This window comes from Saccoglossus kowalevskii, chromosome 7 (assembly GCF_978046115.1).
Source record: "Saccoglossus kowalevskii chromosome 7, keSacKowa6.1, whole genome shotgun sequence".
In the NCBI taxonomy this organism is placed as follows: Eukaryota; Metazoa; Hemichordata; class Enteropneusta; family Harrimaniidae; genus Saccoglossus; species Saccoglossus kowalevskii.
In genome coordinates this window covers 34,804,902-34,830,195 of record NC_140647.1, presented here as the reverse complement: position 1 = coordinate 34,830,195, position 25,294 = coordinate 34,804,902, and the positions used below count along the sequence as shown (strand labels likewise).

General features: G+C 38.7%; 1 protein-coding gene and 1 long non-coding RNA gene across 2 annotated transcripts; one reads left to right on the top strand and one right to left on the bottom strand.

The window, feature by feature from the left end:
• Nucleotides 1–163: 163 nt before the first annotated feature.
• Nucleotides 164–12,190, bottom strand: LOC146740954 (uncharacterized). Its single transcript, XR_014929935.1, has 3 exons — nt 12,050–12,190; nt 10,625–10,776; nt 164–302 (listed from the first exon to the last, which is right to left on the bottom strand). It is a non-coding gene; the product is annotated as an uncharacterized LOC146740954 (long non-coding RNA).
• Nucleotides 7,758–23,481, top strand: LOC102810008 (uncharacterized). Its single transcript, XM_085501504.1, has 10 exons — nt 7,758–8,154; nt 15,744–15,831; nt 16,609–16,958; nt 17,193–17,382; nt 18,219–18,446; nt 18,981–19,138; nt 19,419–19,615; nt 19,991–20,751; nt 21,166–21,373; nt 22,108–23,481. The coding sequence occupies exons 1-10, from the start codon at nt 8,025–8,027 to the stop codon at nt 22,213–22,215; spliced, it is 2,418 nt and encodes an 805-aa protein (XP_085357630.1). The 5' UTR covers nt 7,758–8,024; the 3' UTR covers nt 22,216–23,481.
• The last annotated feature ends 1,813 nt before the right edge of the window (nt 23,482–25,294 follow it).

Genomic DNA, 25,294 nt, shown 5'->3' with positions numbered 1-25,294 from the left:
CACAGCATATTTTAATATGCATTCTCTTCACGAACATGTGTTTTATAATTACACACAAATGAATAATTTAACTGTTTGTTAATGAGTGTTGATGTCGCATTTATTTTGTTTTAGAGACCATACAATATACAAAAGACACGGTCACTAGAAATTGTATTTTCCGTGTATTTGATTATACGGCAGTATAGTAGTCGTTGATACATGACTCGTCATAGTATTGGGTCTGATCTAATCGGCTTAGCGATAGGCATGGTAGTTATATTACTTATTTCTTGTTCGTTTCATCTTACCGTATTCTAATCCTGGAAAAAAACACATAAATTAGTGTCAAGATTTGAGTACGTGTATGTTTCAATGTACGAGTCTCTAGTTTACACGGTACATGCATTACGTTGTCTGCTTGTTATGTCTCCAGACATATCGATGTGAATTTCCGTAACGACAGTCGGCGTTTAAACACTTCATATACTGTTTATTCAACGGTAATTTATCCAGTCTGGAATAGATAGAATGACGCGACTAATGTCAGAATTGAAGTATAATGTGCCAGGCACTTGAACTTCAGAAACGCGGAGCAAGTATTGAGCTAAGTAGTAATTTCAGCGCCAGACCATAGGTACTGGAGCGGGAAATTCATATCATGTGTTCAATTGGGTCTTCGAACCAATGAAAATCGTGCTACGCCGTACACAACTTGAGTTCTAGCTTTATGAAGTCCTGGATGATAAAAAAGTTATGTTTTTCTGTCCAAATTAAAATCAATCGCAAATAAAATAAAATAAAATAAGGCCAGACTTTTTTTATTTCTTGTTTCTCGAGTTTTTATAAGGCAATTATTTTGAGGAGGGCGGGAAAAAATAAAATTAATTCTTTTTTTGCATTAGATTTGTGTGATTCTCAAAGAATTGTAAGTGAGATCATTGATCGGAGAGAAGAAATGAAATAAAATTGTATTCCATGTATAACCTTGTTTCTCATCTGCGCGAGACTTCGGTACTTTGATCATGATACTCCCACAAAAATGCAACTTAGATTTGTTATGCGGCGGGCGGTAAAAAAATGAAGATAAAAATAATATTTTTTTAGCATTTTTTTTGCGCTTACAAGTCGGCGGGCGCGAGAAATTACGCTGAAATAATATGTTATATTTATTCCATTTTCGGCTACTGTTCATTCGGCGGGTTCGCGAAACAAGGGATAATAAAAGTCTGGCCTAAAATAAAATAAAATAAAATAAAATAAAATAAAATAAAATAAAATAAAATAAAATAAAATAAAATAAAATAAAATAAAATAAAATAAAATAAAATAAAATAAAATAAAATAAAATAAAATAAAATAAAATAAAATAAAATAAAATAAAATAAAATAAAATAAAATAAAATAAAATGCGAACTGCGCCTTGGGTGTATATGAGAGCCCCACAAAACTTCAACATGGATATCATCGTGGATTCTAGGGTGTGCGCATTTATAGGCAAATGATTACATGTAGCATAAAACAAAATAATGATTCCTGGCATGGTCATTGTTTAAGGTTTTTTTTTTTTGTTACGACAGAGTACAAGTTACAAATGCGTACAATCGTTCATTTAAAGTAAATGCAAAATGTATTGTTTTTGTTAAATATTTCGATATTTTATTCGCCTACGTATTCATTCCTCTCACCCCAGATAAAATATGTTCATTTAGAATGCGATATCTAAAAAAAAAACAAAAAACGATGCAATTATTTAATATATTGTGTTCGGTTTACTGACTGACAATGTGTTCAATTATATCGGATTTGCCCGGTACTGAAGTGTACTAGTATTCCGAACTTCTGAAATCCCGCGATAACCCCGCATCGTGACTAAGCTTTGATATCTGTATGAAATATTCAGTAATCGCTGATAATATGTTAGTGAATATTTGATTTATGCACTTGTTATACAGCGCATGTTCAAAATAGAAGACACGCTGTATTTCTTAGGGAGCTGTTTCGTATGGAATCTTGGGAATAAATTTGTGCGGATGATTGGTGTCAATGACTATGACGTCGGGATAAGGTTGCGGTGTTGCCATGGAAGCACATCAGGAAACCCGTTTTTGTTAACATCGTTCGCACATTATTTGCCAGCAAAAAAATAAAGACAGCATTTTCATTATCAATACCTAAATATGTTCAAATTCATTGTAAAAAAATATCTCGGTAACTTGGACTCGCAGTAAATATACTTACACGATTTCAAATACAAATACAATAGTCAAGGACATAATAATAGTGCAAATACAAAACAGGTAACTAGATTGACGGCACTCTGTAGACGAAAATCTCACTAAAAATATTGTACAGCGTGTATTTGTTTTATTTCATTAAATCTTATCTGTGTTACTGTGAATATCTCTTTGTGGGTTTTCCAAACCGGTGAATAAACAATAAATAAAATAAAATAAAATAATATATATATAAAAAAATAATATTTATACATATTTAAAACAAACAAACAAACTAGGATCTTATTTATATCGATTGAATAATAAATTATGTCAATAATGATATAACAAATGTACACACACTATTGCAATGTGCACAATTTGATAACGTACGATTTTGTCATAGTGATGTACAGCTCGGTTCATATGGACAGCATCGTGACGATGCCGTATTCAAAATGAATTGCATTCAGTTTCAATTATATTTCTCCTTCTCACCGGAATTAACCATCCATATGTTATTAATTTCATTTTTTTCATATTTTCACCGTGTGCAGTCATGTATAGAGCCGTCTTTCAATCACCCATTGTTAGTGACAGATTGCCAATGACATCCGCAATTCAATAATAAAATACTGCGAAAGTTAAGACAAATGACGCTGTCGAGTTATAATCCCAATAGAGTAGTATGTCTGACATAATACAGTGATTTAGTTGTCTATATACTCATCCGTGTTTGAAATGCGTAGATCCTGTTCGTGTCCTTCATCTTAGTGGGGAACGAGACTGACGTTTTACTGCGCATGCGCTGATTAGGCAGAAACGTGTCATAATAGAGTATCTGGTTCACCTGTATTAAGATTCAAATAAGACTGCCCCCCCAATCTAGCTGAAACCCTTTGTGTCAGCAAAAATTGCCCCTCAAAATGCAGGTAATAGCGTTTCAGAGGGCCTAGATTTCAAAACTTATAAGGGAGCATGCCCCGGACCCCCAAGTACGGCCGCGCCTATGGCGCGAGGGATGGCGAGCAGACCCCCCCCCCGCAAAATTTCGTGCCGCCGCATTAGGTGCGTAAGACACTTATGCCGGGCACTCATGCTTCGTCGTCGTAGCGGACGGGCAGGTTGAGTTGTGTATCAGCGCAAGAGTGGATACAGGATTTTTGTATGGGGGGGGGGTTCAAACTTTAAAATCACCAGACTAAGTTAAAAACAAATTGAATAATTTTTTCAAGAACCCCCTCCCCCTAGATCCGCCACTGCAGCGTTGAAATTGTTATCACTGGGTAGGTACACATACGAGAGCCCATAAAAAGCCGGGGTGTGCCATTCATATTCCACCATTTATACGTAACAATATCGTCTCCGCGATGAATAAAGGGTTGGGCTTTACAGAACGGTTGTTTAACAGGTATTGTCGCAACCTTTGTGCATATACATTGTTATTAACGCTTTACTAATACTCGTATTAACGTGTTGCGAACATCGAAGTTTCGGGAGACAAAGACTCCATTTCAGATTTCTGGGTAACCGTGCTGAATGCTAAATAATTGTTTCTTTAAGTTTATGTGGACTGTTCGTGGTTTTCATGGCAGTTTTTAAACATGGTCGAAGTGACCTGAACGGGCATCACTAGGTCATCAGAAGGAAAAAAACTTGCAAACAAAGACCACAGTTCCATTGTTGTGAACAATATAAAGACGAGTCGATGCAAATAAATTAATACTTTCGACAGGAAAGTGAGTTCCGAGGCGAGAGTAGCCTAGAGTGTGTTCGTGCGACACAAGTAAGTCATTTGTTTCTTTGTTAGTTCAATGCAAACCTCCAAAACATACCAATTTCGTTATGATAAACATCGCCATTGCAAACTAAAAAAATGTAGTTTCGAATAAATATACTCCAACGTTTGACAATATCTGATATTTTGTACAATACACTCCTCCTCGCGTTCCAATATCAATATCAATATACTTGGGGGGGGGGCATTTCAGATGGTATGGCGTAGTATAACATGATAGCGTACTTGTGGGCTTGTTGTGTCAGTTTTTTCTGAGCAGAATCGTGTCTAGATGATGGCGATGACACATCGGGTTGATAAATTGATATGTCTTGTGACGTGTTCACCCGATATTCATGTTCAAGTTGACTGGACGTATATGCTTTCTGTCAACAATTTGACTGGTGTTTCGCTACCAATACACTCGTTTCTGCATAACTGTTTATCTATTTTTAAACCACCATGCAATACTGATCCAATGAAACCTCCACTGTACAACACATATATTGTACAAGGAAGATACTAGTATAATATTATAAGATGTACATTTCATTTCCAGATATATGTAATACTATATTCACGTGACCCGACTATAGCCAACATTGCGGCATGAAGTGAATACCTAGTTGTGTACGTGCGTTCTTCATAACGGTAAAGACTATTGTTCAAGACTCGGTAGTAAATGGCTTGAACTGTATAAAGTTAACATATATTTACATTTAATTTAGAATCTATTTGAATATGTGTCCCGTGAAAAATAATGTGATACAAATGCAAGATTCATACAATTATATTATTTTGTAAACAAACTGAATTTAAAGCGTCACTCGGCGCTGATTTCAAATTTAGAAACTCGATTAGTATATTTTTGAAAAAAAAAAATTATAATAAATACCACAAATTATAATTCTCATTGTCGTGCTCGGTTTCCGATATGGGCTGCTTCCAAAGGGAAACACTGTTACTATGCCAGTCGTGATACACAACGCCCGACATGCAAAACACGCACCTGTGGTGTAATGAAATGATTACAATATGACGGATATTTAGAAGTCACTGACCGAATTGTGTCCACGGTCGACGTGTCTCAACAATGAATTGGAATTTGTTTTCCAAACTAGCTTTTCAAACTCCGGTATAGCTGGCCTGAAAAGTTGTTTCTTTGTGCCGATAAGCCAGTCTTTATTAATTAAGACAACTGTATTTTTTGTGTGATAACTATCACCTGGTGCTTTGTGACGTCAGTTAACCAGTTCTCTAGATTTAGTATTTGACTCGGAACCAAGGTCGCCGAGGTCTGCTAGACATCTTAACTGAATACAACGGAGGCGTATTGAGTATTCAGGTAAACCACCAGTGTATCGAATTCACGATTAGAAGAATACATTATGTTACTGCAATATTATATGAAAATCGTACTAACCTAGGTCGACATGATTTAAAACATTTTTATAAAAAAACAATTATTAATTGATTTTTACGTCCTGAAAATGTCTATTATGTGAGATGTGTACTACGTGGTACGAGTTATTTTCACTGTTAACGTCTTCTTTACTGGCTCTTTGGATTGTGTGGTTCTTCCGAAACCGTCTACGTTAACCAATCAGAATAGAATACGAAGGTACTTGGCCCTAGTCTGGTAGCTTCTCACAGTTAGCGCGTATTGGTTTAGTACGTCGTAGTACTTACACATTGACACACTGTACCAACATATAATATATGTGAATATATTAATCTCTTCCTTGAATTTATCATCGGTGTATGATTCACTCCACGGGCATGGATATTAATGAAACGTTGATACGCAGTGATATATTATAGTTAATCTGTGTAACTCCGTAACGAGGGTAACGACCAGGACTAAAACAGATTTTCAGTATTCGACGTCTTTCGAAAAACCACGAAGAAAAGTCACTGACTTATATTAGACGACAGTTTACTCGGACGGCGCTGGTGCTGGGATGTATGTAAGTGTGGACAAGGCAAAAATCTGCGCCGTACTTAGTAAAGACCTAGACCTCGCCTGTACGCGTACTGAGTGTGTTGCGATATTGGATAGTCTACGAAGCGTATAGTAATGTTTCAGGTTGTTGTTAATTGCCCTTCTACAAAGAAATGGATATTGCAGCAGAATTTGTTTATTTGAGTGAACTCTCCGACCCGTTTCATCTCAGGTGTTTCGGAATACAATCCCACTTCGACTAGACCGGTAATAGTTGGTTGCAGTCTTCGAGTTTTCAGTCTTTATTTCATCCACAGAGTGAGCTCAGCTCTATACAGTGTGCGATAAAATGTTTCTTTTCTCGTTTCAACAATCTAACAGCAACAGTCGTCGTGTTGCGTAGCGTCCGTATTTCGCTTAGACCACGAACAGTGTAATTGTCGCACGGGACCCACGTCGAACACGACGCGTTTTAAGAGCGCTGCTGTAGTAGGTTTCAGTGTGGGTGGGTTCTGATTCTGCGAATGTGTGGGTACCATTGCGCTGCATACTGTGAGCGTTTAACTTTCACTACTAGAAATACTTGTGAAGACAACAATTCGCGAAAGTGACCGAGATTCCAAGTGGTAGGAATCCAGAGAAATTTACATTGATACAAACTGTCGATATTTTCACTGACTAGCGAAATTGGCGAAAATTGCCCTCTCGGAAAATTAAGCGGTTTACGAGACACTGTATGTATAAAGTGAGTGGCTGACGAACCCATGCCATGTTCACTGTCAGTGTTATTATCCTCGCCGTATTCATACTATCAACGTCTTCTAACATCGCATTTCATTAGGAGTTATGGGAGCAATTAATCACGAAATGTAATTCAAAGTTATACAAACCTTGAAATGATATACTTATATATCCTTGTTAAAGATGATTAAAATAATTGTTTTACTCTTTACACAAACCCAACATGGCGAAACACACTTACGCATGGATAAATTCAACTTGACCTTCAAAATAATTGAAATCACAGAAGCTGCTGCCGGCTTTTTGGTATCATACAGGAACAGTCAATGAAGCGATATAACTTAAATAGTGTTCTTTTCATTACAAATTACATGTTGGACTGACTAGTAATTTAGACTAAAAAGGGAAATTTGAAGCTGTTTTTAAACTCCTTTTACGGACAGAGAATTCCTCAATTAAACTCCAAATTCATTTGATTTCTTTACCTGCTCCCCAAATATTTTTGGGATCTGAATCCCTACATCATCTATTTTGGAATAGTTTTCCCTGCCATGCAAAATATTCCTTTGAATTTTCCCCTCTGTAAAGACATTCTTTCCCGCTCTTTCCAAACGTGTATCATAGAAAAAATATAGGATTGGGATACCCCACGCTATAAAGTTTTACAATGTCCTCCCCTAAAAAGATATCAAAATTGCTCCTTACCACCAAGAAGTTTCTATTTAGAAAATTGCAAAATGTTCCCCTGCCCTCAAAAAATGAACAGTTCCATTGACCGTGACTGCACCAGATCACAGTCTGTCGGTGCATAATGTCCGTGAAGTTAAGTATTGTTGATTTCACTTCGGCAAAAAGGTACAAAGGCCCATTACACGTAATTTAAATCTCGCTTTTGCTTTTCGTTTTTAGGAGCTTTCGTCGACGGAGGTACTCGACAGCAGCCTGAGCACGGTAGCATGTTCCACATTCTGCCTGGGGAGTATACAAATCGTGCATCTGAAATTCTATGATCTTGTACCTCAGCATGGAAACTTGCTCCCATTGATATTAAGTGATATAAGTATGTGACGTCAGATGACGTAATGAACTCGACAAGACACTGACGACTTTCGACATATTTGAACGGCGATTCGTCAACTCAGACGCCACTCAGCTTTTGCATTTAATAGACAGCGCCATCTTATCGACACACACGATTTGCGATTGCCATTCAAAAACCTGTCTCGCTTCGATAAAGAACGCACAACCTGGACGACTGCGGCTTCGATCACAGCTATTTTACCCGTTCCATCCAAACGACGCACACGACGTCGCACGTGTACAGTAACGAATTGGACAGGTACCGGCTCCACTGATGTAGCAATGCAAAATGAGCCACATATTGGAGAAGGCGATTTCAGTGATTTCGCAACAACCGAACGATCGCAAAGACGTCGATATCGATTTATTGATTCCGTGGTTCAAGAAAAAAAGCGACTTATTTCAAGGAGCTACGCCAGGTAAGGTTTTATTTATTTTGTAATTGAACTAAACGGAATTGTAGCATTGACATTTCAGGTGCAAAATAAAGTGACCACGGCAACCCGAAATGATTCACAAGACAAGTTGAAACGCTTGTTGAGCCAGTAAATAGGTCAACCGTTACGATAGTTGTGATTAAGTATTGTTGAGTGGCAGTGTATATTTCAACGATTAAGTACATTTCCTGCGCCACCATGATTTATTTCGACCTTTCGGAAGCAGCCCGAAGATTGCGTTTAATGATACGGATGATCTATAGGTCCTATTGGCAAGGAAATATCAACGATTATTCATATCATTTTGAAATAAACACGAATAAAAAAATATATCACCTGAGTAGGATAGTTTAATAACACGGCCACGCGTTGGGCGATTGCATCTTAAAGTACGGATAATTATCTTCTAATATGTCGATTTCACCTTACCGGTGGGAACACTGAGAAGGGCAAATGAGCATGGGTAGCTCTATCAACTCAAGTACATGGGAACCATGGCGACGGTTTCTAGCCATGGGCAAGATAGATCTTCAAAGAGAAGGGTAAATTCGATCAACTGTTTTCTGATTTTATGGAGAGAAACACAAATTAGCCTTGCGCATTGCGTTTAATTGCGTTAGATGGTGTATAGCAACACATGGTCGTCCTCACAGTCGTTGTCATCCCCGTGAATATTTACTGCAACAACAGTGTTGTTGTTTATACTACATGTATTGGGGTATCCTCGGTTGATGCGTGCGTATCCATTAAGCAGCAACACGAGGATGTTCACTAACCAACGGTCATGAATAGCGATTCGAAACTAACGCCGTCTTTTTTTTTTTTTTTACATTTTGTCAATTCATTAAACCCTCTACACTCACGCTATCATTGTACCGGCTTTATATAGACGCGTGAGACGGAATTCGCAATTACGAAGAAACAACACTGTAGGGCTGGTCGCTGAAAATAGTATATTCCGTGAACATGTTGAATACACTGGAGTTGATTAAAAACAGCGGTTGATCGGTCAGACGGGGAGACTTGATACACTCATGTTCAGATAAAACGCGGCATCCAGTGTGATATCGATCGCCACTGGGCACACCTCGAGATAGAAACTGATAATGAAGACACTTGTGGAAAACTATCAAAATTCACCGATGCTAGTGGTATGTGCCGGTTTTTGAACATTCGAGTGGCTTTACTATTAGAATACGTCATCGTTGTTTTGTTTTTTTATCAACAAATCATAACCTATTTATGTAATATTTACATCCGTCTGGGAGTATATTGAACTCGCTTACTATAGCATTATAGTAGAGTACACCGCACCCCGTCACTGTGCATTAATTGTACGCGTAATTTGACTGGCCTCTATGATTCCCAGTTAGCTTACTTCAGTACTTAATACCCTAGCGACAACCATTCTTCAAAGGCCATGAATGGCCCACCGCGTCGTCTGTTCTAGCATTCATGTACAACGCCTACCTCGTGCGCTAGAAGAAACGATTCAAAAGTACATCGCAAACGACTTCACTACACACCAACGTTAAATATATGGCCGTAGGATAGAAAATATTCAAACGCGCCAAAATATTTCAAGCAATATCACATAGACGACGATTAGGATGCGTTCTACTGAAAACTTCAATTACGGAGTAGATGGAAAATAAATCCCTTAATATCGAGATTCTCCCACAGTGACCTTTATAAAAACCGTCTCCGCGGCTGCTTTTCGATTTAAATCACGCAATGACGCTGCATACAAATATTACAGTTTCGGATATTAACAACCGCGTAGTTTCAAAAAGCTTGTGCTTTCTAGTGTGGCTTCTAGTTATTTAAGGATGTAGATTTGAACAGCGTATAATTATGTGATCCATGGCAGAATGGTCGAGTTTGGCGAAATTATATGTAAACACACGAATGTTAATAGAGAACGATCTACTGATGGTAGATAGATCGAGCTATTTTCACCAAAAAAACCACGGGTATTGTCTATAGTGTGTTCGTGGAACGTAATAAAGATGGAAATTTGAAATCATTCGGATGCATTATGAATTGGTGTGGTATGAATTGTGCCCTCAGCAATTGATAGACAGGACACACAAGAAGGAGTTCAAATTCATCTTTCACATCTACTAAATTATTAATTTAAAAAAATCTTTTGATGCTTTCATAGCTTTCGTGTTTTCCCTCTTCAATACCCGGGGAGGGGGGGCAACCACAACAGAATTATGAAAACACATTGACGGCAGACATTCTGAACACGTGACATAAATTAACGTGTTCGTTTTTATTTCGTTTATTATCGACACATAGCCAAAACCACAAGAATATAAACATATGTTTAATGGATGAAGCCCAGCTAACCCTGCCCGACTCGTTTAAGCTGAAAAGCATGCAGTAGGATTGATGAAGTAATCTATGCGGGGGAGTACAAGTATATTTAGCCAAAAGTTTATACTACCGTGATGCTTTATATTTGCAATACGTATACGACCACATTATCCAATAACTGCCTCATTTGCGGCGATCGGAGGTAGACCCAGAAATATTTGGCACCACTTATGTTGTATCTTTTCAATTGCTTCAAAGAATTGTAAGCCTCAAATCTCAGATCTGTAAAAGCAAAATCGGTAATATCAGTGAATCAAACAATTTGGAATGTGAGTTTAAAGGAAACCACCCTACATGTCTTCCTGCAATTGCTATAAGACCAAAAACGTTTGCTTGTTCTGCCAGATTTGCGACATCTTTTGGGTTTCTAGAGGTTAGGACAAGACCTAAATACTTATAATAACGAGTTACCTCGATGGCGTTGCCATAGAGAAACCATTTTTCCAAACGGGCCCTGTTACCCCCTTTTCTAAAACACACACACACAAGTTTTGTCGTTTTAACTGTCATGTCACACTTTTGACAGAATAGACCCAAAATATATATTAACCTCTGTAAGTTTACTATCAGCATATAGGTACTGAATACCTGTGACAATGTTTTCATTCGGTTTAATATGGAAAAGAAATCAAGTGTTGTAAAAAAAGGAGTATTTATGGTTGTCACGAATTATTTGGAATAACATAAATTTCGATGGAAATTGTTCCAAACTGTTCATTTTTGCATTTATTAGGTTAAATACATGCCAGCGAACTTAATTACATAATTTGCGTACTAAAGGCTCTATTGATAACAAAATAAAACAATTATTCTTTTTGTTAATTACGAAAAATTGTATCTTTGAAAAAAACTCCAAGATAAAGAACTATGTATCGCGAAATACAGTTTTGTTTAAATGTGAAACGTGGTCTGAACGGACATCGAAGGGCTTCGCTCTGCAAGTATATATGTCATGATTTCTTTAATTTATTCCGCTGAAATATATCAGAATATATTTCAACACGTGAAGTAAATATATAGTACTAGATACATGGCATTGAACATTGCGATCTAATATACTGAACACACATTTACAAGCACATTAAACACCGTAGACGTATACACACTGAACAGTCAGCAAGACCGGCAACTGACGCTATGGACGACTTTGTTAAACATTAGGTTATCTCTAAACGCCGATTTGTGATTAAAGCGGGAGAGTCGACACCTGCGCATGCGGCAAATGGCCATAGCGTGTCATTGTCTACAAAACACCCGTCTACTCATGAGCCTTTGCGTTTTTAGCATGTGTTGTTATCGTCGCTTGGGACTCAATTCCCGCACATGCGCAGGTGACGACCCCTCCGCTTTAAATAAATCTTCCCAACTAGTATAACGTATGTAAAATCTATGAAACATACTATTATCCAAGTTTGCGTATTTCGACATGCGATCATTGAAATTACCAAATTCTGTCTGAATTGCGGCTTGAATAGCCAACCGAAAGTTAACCAACCATTTTACGCGTGTTGTATTCGTCACATAACCTTTCGCCAAGACCACTGCACACCGGGGTATCACCGATCCATGATCTGTATGCTCGTCGAGTAAAAATAGAGAAGGCATATTCGTCTATACACTGCGAAACTAAGTTCCCAAGCCCACAGCGGGCACGATAACGTCACGCCCCATTGAACCCACTTTACCTGTCCGCTTAGATTACATGTGTTGTCTCAGTAATCGCATTACCGGGTGAACGGAAATATCACGCAATAAAACCTACCGCCTTTGGTTCTCAGCAGACGTGTCTGCACCCGCCACTTATATTTTTGTGTTCTGATTATTGCTTCTTTTCATGGGGTTTTCAATAAAATAAACTCAAAACTCTCTTGTTTTATTAAGTCATTTTGAAATAACTTACTGTAAAACACTTTGAAATAGCTTCGTGTCATTTTAGCGAATTTGACTTAAGGCATGAATTAACTGAATCTTAATTTGGCTAAAATGCCAATAATCTCAATGTGAGAATATATTTATTTTAAATTCATGTTAGTGACATCTTGAATTAGCGTAATTACAGATTAGCTATATTACCTAAAATATCATGCTAGCTAAAAAGACGTGTTTTACAGTACTTTCAAATTGCTCTAATCGAATATTAAAGCTTCTCTTCCAACTGCTAAACGGATTAACGGGATCGATAGTATATTTGCATACATGAGCGTTATTGCTTCCAAACTTCCAAATCCCATACACTGTTGATAATACCTCCGTGCCAGGTCATATAATGTAGCGATGGCAAAAAAAGGCGGTGCTAGTCTTGTGTTATGTTTAAGCATGAGAGAAACGAGGTCACATGAGGTCACACTGACCCATAGCTCAATTATAGCAAGTAAAAATAACACTCGAGGGTTTAACTGGGTAGCGACCTATTACATTGTGTTTGTTAATTTGAGCTCGAGTCTCATCTTGGAGTGGAACATTTGCCTATCCGATTATTTTGCCCGCTGGTCAATTCTAGTCAATCAACGCGAACCTATGATTGGTATTACTTCTTAGTAAGCGTGACATATTTAAATTGTGGAATAAAAACGTAGTACTTGACAAACAGTGAGCCTTAATTACTGTTGCGCCAAACCAACCATTAGATAATAAGCTCGAGAACTTGAATACATTGGACAGACTCCGCTAACATCAACATCTCTCAGTTGGAACAATACACGGAAACCCGCAAAGAATTGTCAGATGATTCCGGCAAGGTAACATAATTCGCCTCGGATTGAGTTCTCGTTTTTTGCGGACACCGGATTTAAAGCGGACGTGACAGTCTTTTTGTTGTTCGGGTAACCGATGTAAACACAATCAATCTCCCTGTGACGGAACGCCGCTCGCTATTTAACGGATGCTTCGGGCGCTTTATAGAAATCGTGATGATAATGATTCGGAAAGTACTGTTTGTTACGGTATAAATACGCACTGTAATCTACTTTGTCAAGTCTCGTTGTGTTTAGTTTCATCTCGCGTTATCGGATACTAGTAATCCAAAAGTGAGATGGTTTTTGTACAGTGGGAGCCTGAGGGCGTGCATTTCCGGATAAAAGTATGTATATAATTTATACTTACAAACTAACAAACATTTTTTCTTGTACTATGCTATTGCGGGTTGTATGAGTGCCGGGTGACGGTGTACGGGCAATATACAACATTGTGAAATATATTCAAAGCGGATATGAAATTACAGAAGTGAGCGGCAGTCAGCTTTTATCGAGACTGACAGGCTTTCTTGATTACACATAAGTTTATTGTCCAGGGACCGACATGTTCGGAATCTATTCGCTCTGTTTCGCAATGAATTCCGACAAAGGAATGCACCTGAAACTATATCTAATTATACGCTAAGACATCAAGGAGTTCCCAAGATACTGTTTGTCTCGCGTACTTTAGTTAAGTGTGACCGGCAGTCCATTTGTTGCCTGAGTAACCGATGTAAATACACCTTGGTCACGCTAATAACTTTACTTGTTATCATCACCGAAGTAAACTCATATCATTTATCTGACTATTAAGTTAAAACGCCACATTCGCCACAGTCGCCACAGTCGCCACAGTCGCCACACCACAGTCACCACAGTCACCACACCACAGTCGCCACAGTCACCACAGTCACCACAGTCACCACAGTCGCCACAGTCGCCACAGTCGCCACAGTCACCACAGTCGCCACAGTCACCACAGTCACCACAGTCACCACAGTCACCACACTCGCCACAGTCGCCACAGTCGCCACAGTCGCCAGTCACCACAGTCATCACAGTCACCACAGTCACCACAGTCGCCACACTCGCCACACTCGCCACAGTCACCATAGTCCACTCATCACAGTCACCACAGTCACCACAGTCACCACAGTCGCCACAGTCGCCACAGTCGCCACAGTCACCACAGTCGCCACAGTCACCACAGTCACCACAGTCACCACAGTCACCACACTCGCCACAGTCGCCACAGTCGCCACAGTCGCCAGTCACCACAGTCATCACAGTCACCACAGTCACCACAGTCGCCACACTCGCCACACTCGCCACAGTCACCATAGTCCACTCATCACAGTCATCACAGTCACCACAGTCACCACAGTCGCCACAGTCGCCACAGTCACCACAGTCACCACACCACAGTCACCACAGTCACCACACCACAGTCGCCACAGTCACCACAGTCACCACAGTCACCACAGTCGCCACAGTCGCCACAGTCGCCACAGTCACCACAGTCGCCACAGTCGCCACAGTCGCCACAGTCACCACAGTCGCCACAGTCACCACAGTCATCACAGTCACCACAGTCACCACAGTCACCACACTCGCCACAGTCGCCACAGTCGCCACAGTCGCCAGTCACCACAGTCATCACAGTCACCACAGTCACCACAGTCGCCACACTCGCCACACTCGCCACAGTCACCATAGTCCACTCATCACAGTCACCACAGTCACCACAGTCACCACACCACAGTCGCCACAGTCACCACAGTCACCACAGTCACCACACCACAGTCGCCACAGTCACCACAGTCATCACAGTCGCCACAGTCGCCACAGTCGCCACAGTCACCACAGTCGCCACACTCACCACAGTCACCACAGTCACCACAGTCACCACAGCGCCGTGTTCGATATGGGTACAATGTGACGTGTTCAACGCATGTACTATGCATTCAATTGTTTGTTTGTATGAAGTCGTAACGACGTTGTGTGAAAACTATATTGATTTAAAGTTAGTTATTAAAGTCGCTAGGGGCAAAACATGAATCGTTTTTCTTTATTGTTCAGATAAATATAGAATTCGACGGTTTTTTCGTGTGTTTTTTCATCTGATACGAACTAAATTATACAAAGTTGACATTTTTGAAACAATTTGTATAGGAACCTATGTTAAACCATTATTTCATACAACAAAATAATATTTATCAGAATAATTTTTGACAACCAACCCGGTACCCTGTTTGAATGGTAGCCAACTGTTTTAAAATCTCAAGATGAGCAGATTTCGTATTGTGGATCTTTCCAAACATGTAAACAGGTCAAAAACTCTTTTGAAATATATAAATAGTAGACATAATGGGATAGTACACCATCGCGTAGGATAGTACACACATATATAATCCCGATTGTAATAACGAAACGAAACGATTTTGTTTCCGTTTTCAGAAGTTGTTAAGGATATCATACGAAACTGCCAGTATTTGCACGCGGCACAAGATGACGTCATAATCAACCAAGGTGACATCGGCAATTCGTAAGTAGTGTATTATCATTAATGTTATAGATACATTTACCGCGGAGCTACGCATTTATAAGTATCTGTTTGCTTCGTACTATGCGTGTAACATTGTGAAATTCTTTCGTTTGTATGCAGAAAAATACAGTATTTTTACCGATGTAAAATCATACTTATTAAAGTTATTGTTCATACATGAGTTATCGAAAACACTACTTCCATCCAGCTTCTTTCAATCATAATTCAAAACAAATATAAGGCAAAAATTTAGAGATTATAGCAAATTATCTTTTTTTCTGTAATATTCTTGTGTAATCGGTAATTATGAACATTTTTATGGGTGGAGAGGAAACACATTTCGTTATGAATTATTCTTAATAAAGCCTTTTGAATTATTTTGTCAAAATCAGTTTATTTCCATTTTTTTTCTCCCCCAAAAACGAAAGAATTTCACAAAGTCGAAAACGGAAAGTCTTTATCGTAGTCTTGTGTCAGACACGTCTTTCATTTAGCCAGCCAAACACATATAAACTGTACTTAAATATATATATGTAGCAGGTATACACTATCTATCACTCAACTATTCCATAGTTATAGTAAATGCAGCCAGTGGAATGGTGAGTGTAATTCGAAAATAAAGTTTTCCTATAGATATCTGCACATTTACCACCAATTCAATTATGTGGAAATAGTCGAAACTAGCTCATTCGGGCAGCGTTTTTGTTGTTGAAATGAGTTATTGAATTGGTTATGATACTTTTATGAGCTTAATGGTGAAATAATTGCTTGTTACAGATTTTATATTATTTTGAGTGGGCAAGTAGCTGTGTACATCCGAAACACACAATCCGATGACGAAGACGAGGTGAGCGATGACGAAGCACGCACGAAAACAAAAGAACGCCGATCAAGGACTTCCAGTAAAAGAGCTTCCAGCAAAACATCAGTCGGATCCGCTAGACATCTGCGAGACCTGGAGAATGGAGACGAGTTACCAGAGAGCAGTGACGACGATAACGCTGAGGGCGGTGATGATGATAATGAGGGGGATGATGATGATACGAATACCGTGACCGAGGCGGAGAGACGAGCTTCCTATAGACCACTGGATAGAAGTGAATTTGGCACACATATACGTTTTGTGGGTGAGAAGTTTTATAAATACCAGCGTTAAATCAATATAAAATATAACATTAGTTAAATCAGCGAGAATAAAACTGCCGTCTATCGTCAACAATTAATAGAACTATCACCTGTATCAAAAATAGTCGTTACCATGGCGACCAAGTTTTATTAAAGATCACAATATATAGTGGTCAAACTGTTTACGTGAAGATGGCTAAAACGAAAGATTTGTTGTTATCGTTTTTCGTCATCAGGTGCTGGTGGCAGTTTTGGTGAACTGGCGTTGCTACATGAGAACTGTGTTCGTAATGCGTCCGTCATCGCCAATGCCGTGACAGACATGATTGTGGTGGACAGAGACCTATATAGTCGGTCTCTAAAAGCAGCACAGGAACATGAATTAAAAGAGAAATATGCTTTCATAGATACCTACCCATTGTTTAGGTCAGTAAACTGACCCGTCTGAGATCGTCAACTGACGAGGGCGCTCTTTCAACAAAGCGTTTCGCAGCTTAACAGGTGGTTTTCCTTCTTCGCAAAGTTACACATTAATTCTCTAATGTTAAAGATTGCCATAAATCTTGCTGACGATGCTAAAACTGTTCTTCGTGCTTCAACAATTGCTCTAACATGAAACAAACCGCAGCCAGCACTGACGTTATCGCAAATAGCTTAACACATGTTTTATAAAGCACGTGACCTAACTCACTCGTAAGAGAGCGATTGCTCGTTTCTTGTATTAATACAGTAACACACATGACGAGTAAAACCTCTGAGACGGTGTGTTTACTTACGTAAACTTATGGGCAGGCATCTAATGATTGAATTGCCATGGTGATAATGTTTTGTCGTGTATGTGCCGGAGGAGTGCATACAAACATGAGAGTACATTTTACCCATAATGCCCTTACGATTCGTATCCTTAAAAACTATATGATTTTCAACACAGACTGTCTCCTTTTTTCTATTTTTTTAAGCAAATTGTTTTGTTCATTTTTTGTGTTGATGCTGCCCGTTTCTATTTCAATTTCACTGTCCGAATCGCATTTACATTTAACGAGTGTATCCTGGGCATGCATATTTGAGACTGTTTGGCACATGAGACAAGTAATTTTGGTAGCAAGCAAACACTTCGTGGATAATACATTGTCATGTGCAGAGAGCCAAATGTGATATTGACCTTTGATCCCATTCTTATTATTCGAACCTTTGCAAATTTTAATGAATAACGTCATGAGTACATATGTTTGAATAATCAATACATTATTTCCTCCCAACAGGAAGTGGTCGATGAAGCACAAGACCAGCGTTGCCATGGGTTTGCGCGCGTTTAATATTCAGTTCGGCAATACCATTGTGCGCCAGGGGGATCCTATTAGAGGGTTCTTTTTTGTCCTCCACGGCCAAGCTAAAATTTCGATGGAACCTGCGTTACATGTCACACAGTATCCTGATATGTGCCTAGAAAAAACAGACTCCGCTCTGAACGGGATTCTGGCAGAGCTGTTGTAAGTCGACATTTGGTAATTAAATATATTGCAAACGTAAAACGCAATCGTCGTACATTGTTACTCTGGCATTCATATCCGTTTTCATGCAATGTAATACTGTTTCGGTGTTTGACTAAATTTTATGTCTCACAATTTCCTGGACATACTGTTCTGTAATTCCCGTAATTTCAAATATGTGCGAGAATAGTGTCAATTGTACTGTAGTTGGCCGGCAATAAAAAAATGATGTTCTAAACTTTGACGTTTTGCATCACCAATCGAAATCTAAACTTATAATATTAAAAGAGTGTTTCTGTCTGTAACTTTTGTTGTGTCAAGCCTTTTCCTAGTTTGTTCCAGTGTAAATATGACCAAAACCTAGACTACATCCTGATTCTTGTTGGAGAAACTGGAATGGATCGTTGCCAAGAGACGCATTAGAAATATCCATCTTCGCTCCAGTACAATTTATACCACTATCAGAATATCGTATATATTGCGAATATTTCTTCTAATAATGATGCTATAGTTTTTATTTATTATGTTTTTAAGACCGGGCAGGAAAGTAAAGGACAAAAAAGATAAGTCTCACAATCTACGGCTCAGTGGTCCGAATCTATCCAGGCGTCGTGACGGTTACGCCGCTGCCGAACGTCAACGAAACGTGAGAACTATCGACGTCTGCCTGGTTGGTAGTAATGACATCATAGGTAAATTTCTTTCGCGGTCAAACAAGACCTCCCTGTCATGCTAGATCTCGCTTTCATGCTAGATCTAGCTGTCATGCTAAATCTTGCTGTCATGCGAGATCTCGCTGTCATGCTAAATCTCACTCTCATGCGAGATCTCGCTGTCATGCTAGATCTCGCTTTCATGCTAAATCTCGCTGTCATGCTAAAGTGACGAAAATTACCTAAATATATATATAAAAATATATAAAGTTCCTTGGTAAGTACAGACGTTTTTTGTATATTTTCACAAACACAATAGGTGACACTGAGATTGCGTTCAACATGGATACCTACATGCAGACAGTGACATGTATACAAAATGCACGTGTCTACGAACTCGATTTGAAAAACTTCGAGAGGCTGGTTGTGAAAAGGAACCCAGAAACGCTGAAAGTGATGAAGAGCATAGTTGAAGTGAAATTAACAAGTCGCCTTAATAGTGCCAAAAAAGCAAAGGTGTGTAATATTATTATTTTTTAATCGAATTTTTCAGTACGTTTATTTTTCTAATAAGCTTTGCTTTTTTAAAGCTCAACTAAAACAAACGCAATCACAACACAATAAATTCGACTATACCGAACCAGAAAGCACTAAATGAAGTTTTTACACGCAGAGGGCTTGACCTGTTCACAAATTTCTTAATTACTTTGCGTTGTCTTAAAGTGTCTAGCGGGTAGAACTCCTTTGAGTGAACGCGGCCAGTTAGTTAATTACTAGTAACATCGGACAACATGCCCCAGGGTAATGTGAGGGCGCTCGTCAATTGACATCACTGTATAGTCCTTCCTTTGGCTATATGACACCTTATTTTAATATTTGCGCCATTTACAGGTGCCACTGTTGAGTATTTTATTGGAGAAAATAATTGAGATGAACAAACCACCACCGGTGAAAGACAAACGACGCAGAAACGAAGACAACGAACTTGATCGGCGCTGCTCGAAAGATCCATTGCTTCCACCGAGAGGACCGATAATCGACCAGTTTGGTCCAGGCTCGTTGATGTATCGAAACAAAGTGAAGGAAAAACAACGGCGGCGCTTTCACGAGAGGAGGCTGAGAACAACGACAAGGAAAAAAGCTGATTTAATTGATCCGATAACCGGGAAGATGAATGTAAATCCGGCATTAGCCACTCAAATGAATACGACCAATAACCACACACAGACCGGAAAAGGTAAAACCCGTCCATATACTGCTCCAGGTGCGATTACTACGGAATCGACATTTAAAGGTTTGCATGCCGTCATAGAAGACGACGATGAAAAAGACTCCGTGTACGAGGCTACCGATACCGAGCTCTCGTTGTTGGAAGACCGTATCAGGAATTGGCACTCATATGAGGATGAGACAAAGCCACTGATAGTCCCCCGACCGCAGAAATTACACCGAGTAAAACTAAGTAAAGACAGCTGGGCAAGAAAGAGGATTTCTCCGCGGGTTAAGGGGTGCAAAAGCGCAAAGAGTGAAACAAATATAAACAATACCAAAATGTACATGCATGACAGAACCGTCGCGTTTCAAGAAAATAATAATCATGCCGGGGACGAGGAGTTCATGGAAAATAGCACATCGGGAAAACGAAGCGTAAGGTGAGTGACAAAAAAACAATACATGTATTATGAATAACTGAACGTATTCTATTTTGTGGGGCGGGTCATGGATATAGTTTAATTTTAATTTTTACATTTAAAACACATTTAGAAACATAAAATGGTGGCAGAGAACCATCCGAACAATCACAGCAACAGTGAAATGTACAACAATAGCACGGATGTATATCATTTCGCAATGATCTCAGCGCCAACCAATCGTAGTCAGAGGGCGATCCAAAAGAGCGTTTCAGTGGCGAGTTTGAGTTAGAGTTTGAGTTAGGGTTTGAGTTAGAATTTGAGTTAGAGTTTGAGTTAGAGTTTGAATATACATTACATGACAGGATTCGACTGTATATTATTGTAATAGTGTAATGTAATATTACCCTCGTTTTTTCCTCTTTTCACTGGCAGATGGAAGTCGGCATCATCGAGTGGCATCAGCGTAATGAGCTACGCCTCTGAGATTCACACCGACGGCGATACGGCGTATGATAGCGGTAGGGAAAGTAATATAGAATCTGATAAAGAAGATGAAGCGACTCCTACTGGAAAAGTGTCATCCGTCCCAACGCCATCGACCTCACCTTTGACCTCAAAGAAATATTACACACTCCGAAAGGTATTACTAATTGTTAGTTGTAATTTCACTGGTTTAAATCACGATTGGAAAGAACTCTCTGGAAAAGTGCTAACTAGAATCACCATTATTAACCTAGACGGGTAATCTATTGTGCCTATGAAGGGTACTCTTACGTCGCCTGTTTTCCGATTGCCATCAGTCTTCGAACACTGTCCGTGCACAACAAAAACATTGCACTGCACAAAAAAACGTTGAATATGCAAAATGTATATTTCTGAAAAAAATATGTTTTTCACAAAAATTGACTGTGGCGCCGCTGTTAAGGAAAGTTTGAATTTGTCGTTTGAGCCATGAATGTTTATCAATTCATAACTATGTACACCGAGACAAACTTTGAATCTGTACAGATAATTTCAAAGCGAGACTAACGTATAATCACATGACGGTTATGTCTACCCATGAGCCTTTGCGTTTTAGCGTGCATTGTTATTGTCGCTTGGGACTCAATTCCCGCACATGCGCAGGTGACGATCCCTCCGCTTTAAAATACAACTCAAAACGCATCTCAATCAATGATCGCAATAACAATACTACTGCCCACAATTATCGACTTTTCTCATATATACTGAGTAAGATTTAGATTTGTTAATGTTTGTTATTGTATTAGTTTCAGATTATTTGACAGTTACTGAATATCGAAGCTGTTTATCTGTAAATGGTAGGTTACGTCACAATTATCAAATACTGATATTATTAACACTGATCATTTTCAGATAAAACCGAGTCGATCCTACTCTGCAGAAGACTACAAAGCGTTGAGAGAACTGCTTCGTAAAGCACAGAAGCGGCAAGGACATATGTTGTCTTCATCAGTATGGTAAATGACAATGACGCAGACGAGAGCCTAACCACATTGTGCCATAAAAGTAAATGCAAAACTTTGTGCCATATAAGGAGAGGCAAACAACCATATTGTGCCATATAAGGAGAGGCAAACGACCATATTGTGCCATATATGGAGGGACAAACGACCACATTGTGCCATATAAGGAGATGCGAACGACCACTTTGTGCCATATAAGGAGGGACAAACGACCATATTGTGCCATATATGGAGGGACAAACGACCACATTGTGCCATATAAGGAGATTTAAACGACTTATTTACCACATCGTGCTATATTAAGACTTATGGGACGTGTTTGCTACGGTATGCCATATAAGGAGATGTTGGAGACAGCTATATTCTATCTGGCTATAGTCTATCTGGCTGGGCCGTATATATATTTTAAGACCGTGTACAGCTATATTTACGACTGCCAAAATTACACAGAAATAACTGAACAAATTGTCATAAGACATGATTGGGAGACTTAAATTATTAGAAATATACACTATCAGGGACGATTTTGCAGGAGGAGGTCGTTCACGTGATGACTCCTGAATAACATTTTATAATATCACGGCCAAGATGCGGTTGCACTCTACTACATCTCTATGTGGTTCCACATGTGAATGTAAATAACAGTGATGTATCCTTCCATGTTCGAAAAGTAACGCCAATTTATCTTTTTAAAGTTCTGATTAAGATATGTCTTGTATTGTTTTTCTTCAGTCCAAAAGAGACAAGGGAGTATCCAGAAGTTGATAATCTTGGGAGAAACGTAACCATTTTTTCTCCTGGGAGTCGATTGGTAAAATGCGCCCACATCACTGAGGGAGTTGAGAGTAATCGTTTGGTAAGCTATGATGTGGTTCTGGTTCCGTCGATCATCGGTTGTCGTTCTAATGAACAACCCGAAGGCCTCTGAAGTTAAATTAATTTCTATGTATCAACATTTTGGCTTCTGTTTTCAGAATTGACATGGGCTAGATATGTTAGGATATTGGTGTAGCAAACTTGTAATTCATCGTTCACGTAATTCTGTGTTCATAGAACCGAACGCATAGACGCCTAAGTCTCACTGATTGAACGTTGGGGGCGTACATACACCTTCACCACATGACTGTGTCGTCATGGTAGCTTATATTTATTACTATGCAATTTATATAGAAATGTGAAAAATATTAAAAGTATACATATGATATCCAGTTATAAAAAGTCATTCAATAGCATGAGTGCACAATAAATGATATATATATATAAATTTGAATGCATTTGCGTTTTTCTGGCGATGGTGTTAGGATCATACGTAACACGTTCAGAAGTCGGATCGCAGTGCATACCGCCAATATTTACACACCTTTACTTGCAAAGACGCGATATCATGTTAAAACTAAAAGTATTGAGTACTAGTATAAATATAAGGTCAGCGTCCGAATGGCACAGTTTCGCTAAAGCCGTCTATTCATGGCCGGTCACACGAATCTTCTTCAGAGATCTTCATAGCGAACAAACTTACGTTTTGGTCGAAGAAGGTGGAATAAGGTGAACATGGGCAAGTTGGCGGATATGTCTAGATTAGAAAAGGTTACCGGGAAAAATATCCGGTGGTCCATTTAAAACTTGCTGGGGTAAGGGCTTCAGTGAATCATGTTAGACGCTATATTCGATTCAAAAATTATTAGTTTCAATTTTACGCTGTTTACGAAAAAGAAACACCGGATCGTATTTAGATTTTGCTTTCTTTCGACTGACGTCAGAGAGACGACTATATATATCTCTTATATTCAATTATAATTAGCAATGTGTACACCTGAACACAATTATTACCGATTTTATCCTTAAATGTACACATTCCCAGCCGTGGAAAAATTTCCCAACGTTGATCCAAAAATTAAAAAAACAAAAACAATGAAACTGCCACGGATGGCCAAAATAACTACCCTAATTACGCGTCTATTATGACAGTTGACCCCGTCCCTGGATCAAAATCATGACGTACGTGATACATAAACGTGTAAGGCTGCTGGTAAAACAAATGACAGACAAACAAACAACCAAAATCATGATGTACGTGATACATAAACGTGTAAATAGGCTGCTGGTAAAACAAATGACAGACAGACAAACAGACAAACAGACAAACAGACAAACAAACAAACAAACAAACAAACAAACAAACAAACAAACAAACAAACAAACAAAGTAACAAACACACGTTTAAATGTTTATGAATGTTTATTGTCGCATTAAAACTATTTGGAGGTTTGAAATGGTTCAATACTCGTACAATTGAGCATCGACCACTCCATTAAAGTTCGGTACACTATATAATGTCTGTGAACATGTTTGCTAATATTGTCAAAACGACATACACTTGACTATGCAGTATTGCATAAACGAAATATTATTAATAACCACGTGACTAAAATTCGAATAAATTAAATCAGCTATCTGAGTTCCATATTTCATAAAACAATTCTAATTCTTCAGTTTGTCATTTAAATATACGTGTTTGATATCGCATACACAGTATGGTATGATGTATTGTAAAACTAAAACTGTTTTAGCAGTAAGAACAGCAGTATCTCGATGAAAAATAATGTAGTTGTGCTCACGATACAAAACGTATTTTCAACATTCAAATTATTTATCAAATACAATTATTCAGTGCTCAATAAAAATATATACGAATTATGTATTAATAAAATACTACATATACATACTATATCATCGGATAGACGGAAACGATAACTAATATTAGTCGGACCAAGCTGAATTTCGGCTTACCAAATCAACGCCTCATAGAAGCAAAACTACAATATCAGTCGTTAAAATAAGTGATAAAATACAACAGTATATACATACCAACAGTTAAAATGTTCATTATAGATAATAGGGTTTGTCATTTGTATGACACTGTCATATTATTTGCTCAGCAAATATAGTTACAATTTAAGAAGGTGGGATTTCTTCAAAAAATAAAGTGTATCAAGTTGAGTAGATGGAAGTATACACGAAGCGATGTTATTTGTTATCCGGTCTGAATACACGTGGTCGCATACAGGCACACCCGA

Bases quoted from the DNA above. Each gene is read 5' to 3' on its own strand.
- LOC102810008 (XM_085501504.1), top strand. From the start codon at position 8,025: ATGAGCCACATATTGGAGAAGGCGATTTCAGTGATTTCGCAACAACCG. The intron at 16,959-17,192 runs GTGAGAAGTTTT...TTTCGTCATCAG, and splicing joins CACACATATACGTTTTGTGG to GTGCTGGTGGCAGTTTTGGT. The intron at 17,383-18,218 runs GTCAGTAAACTG...TCCTCCCAACAG, and splicing joins GATACCTACCCATTGTTTAG to GAAGTGGTCGATGAAGCACA.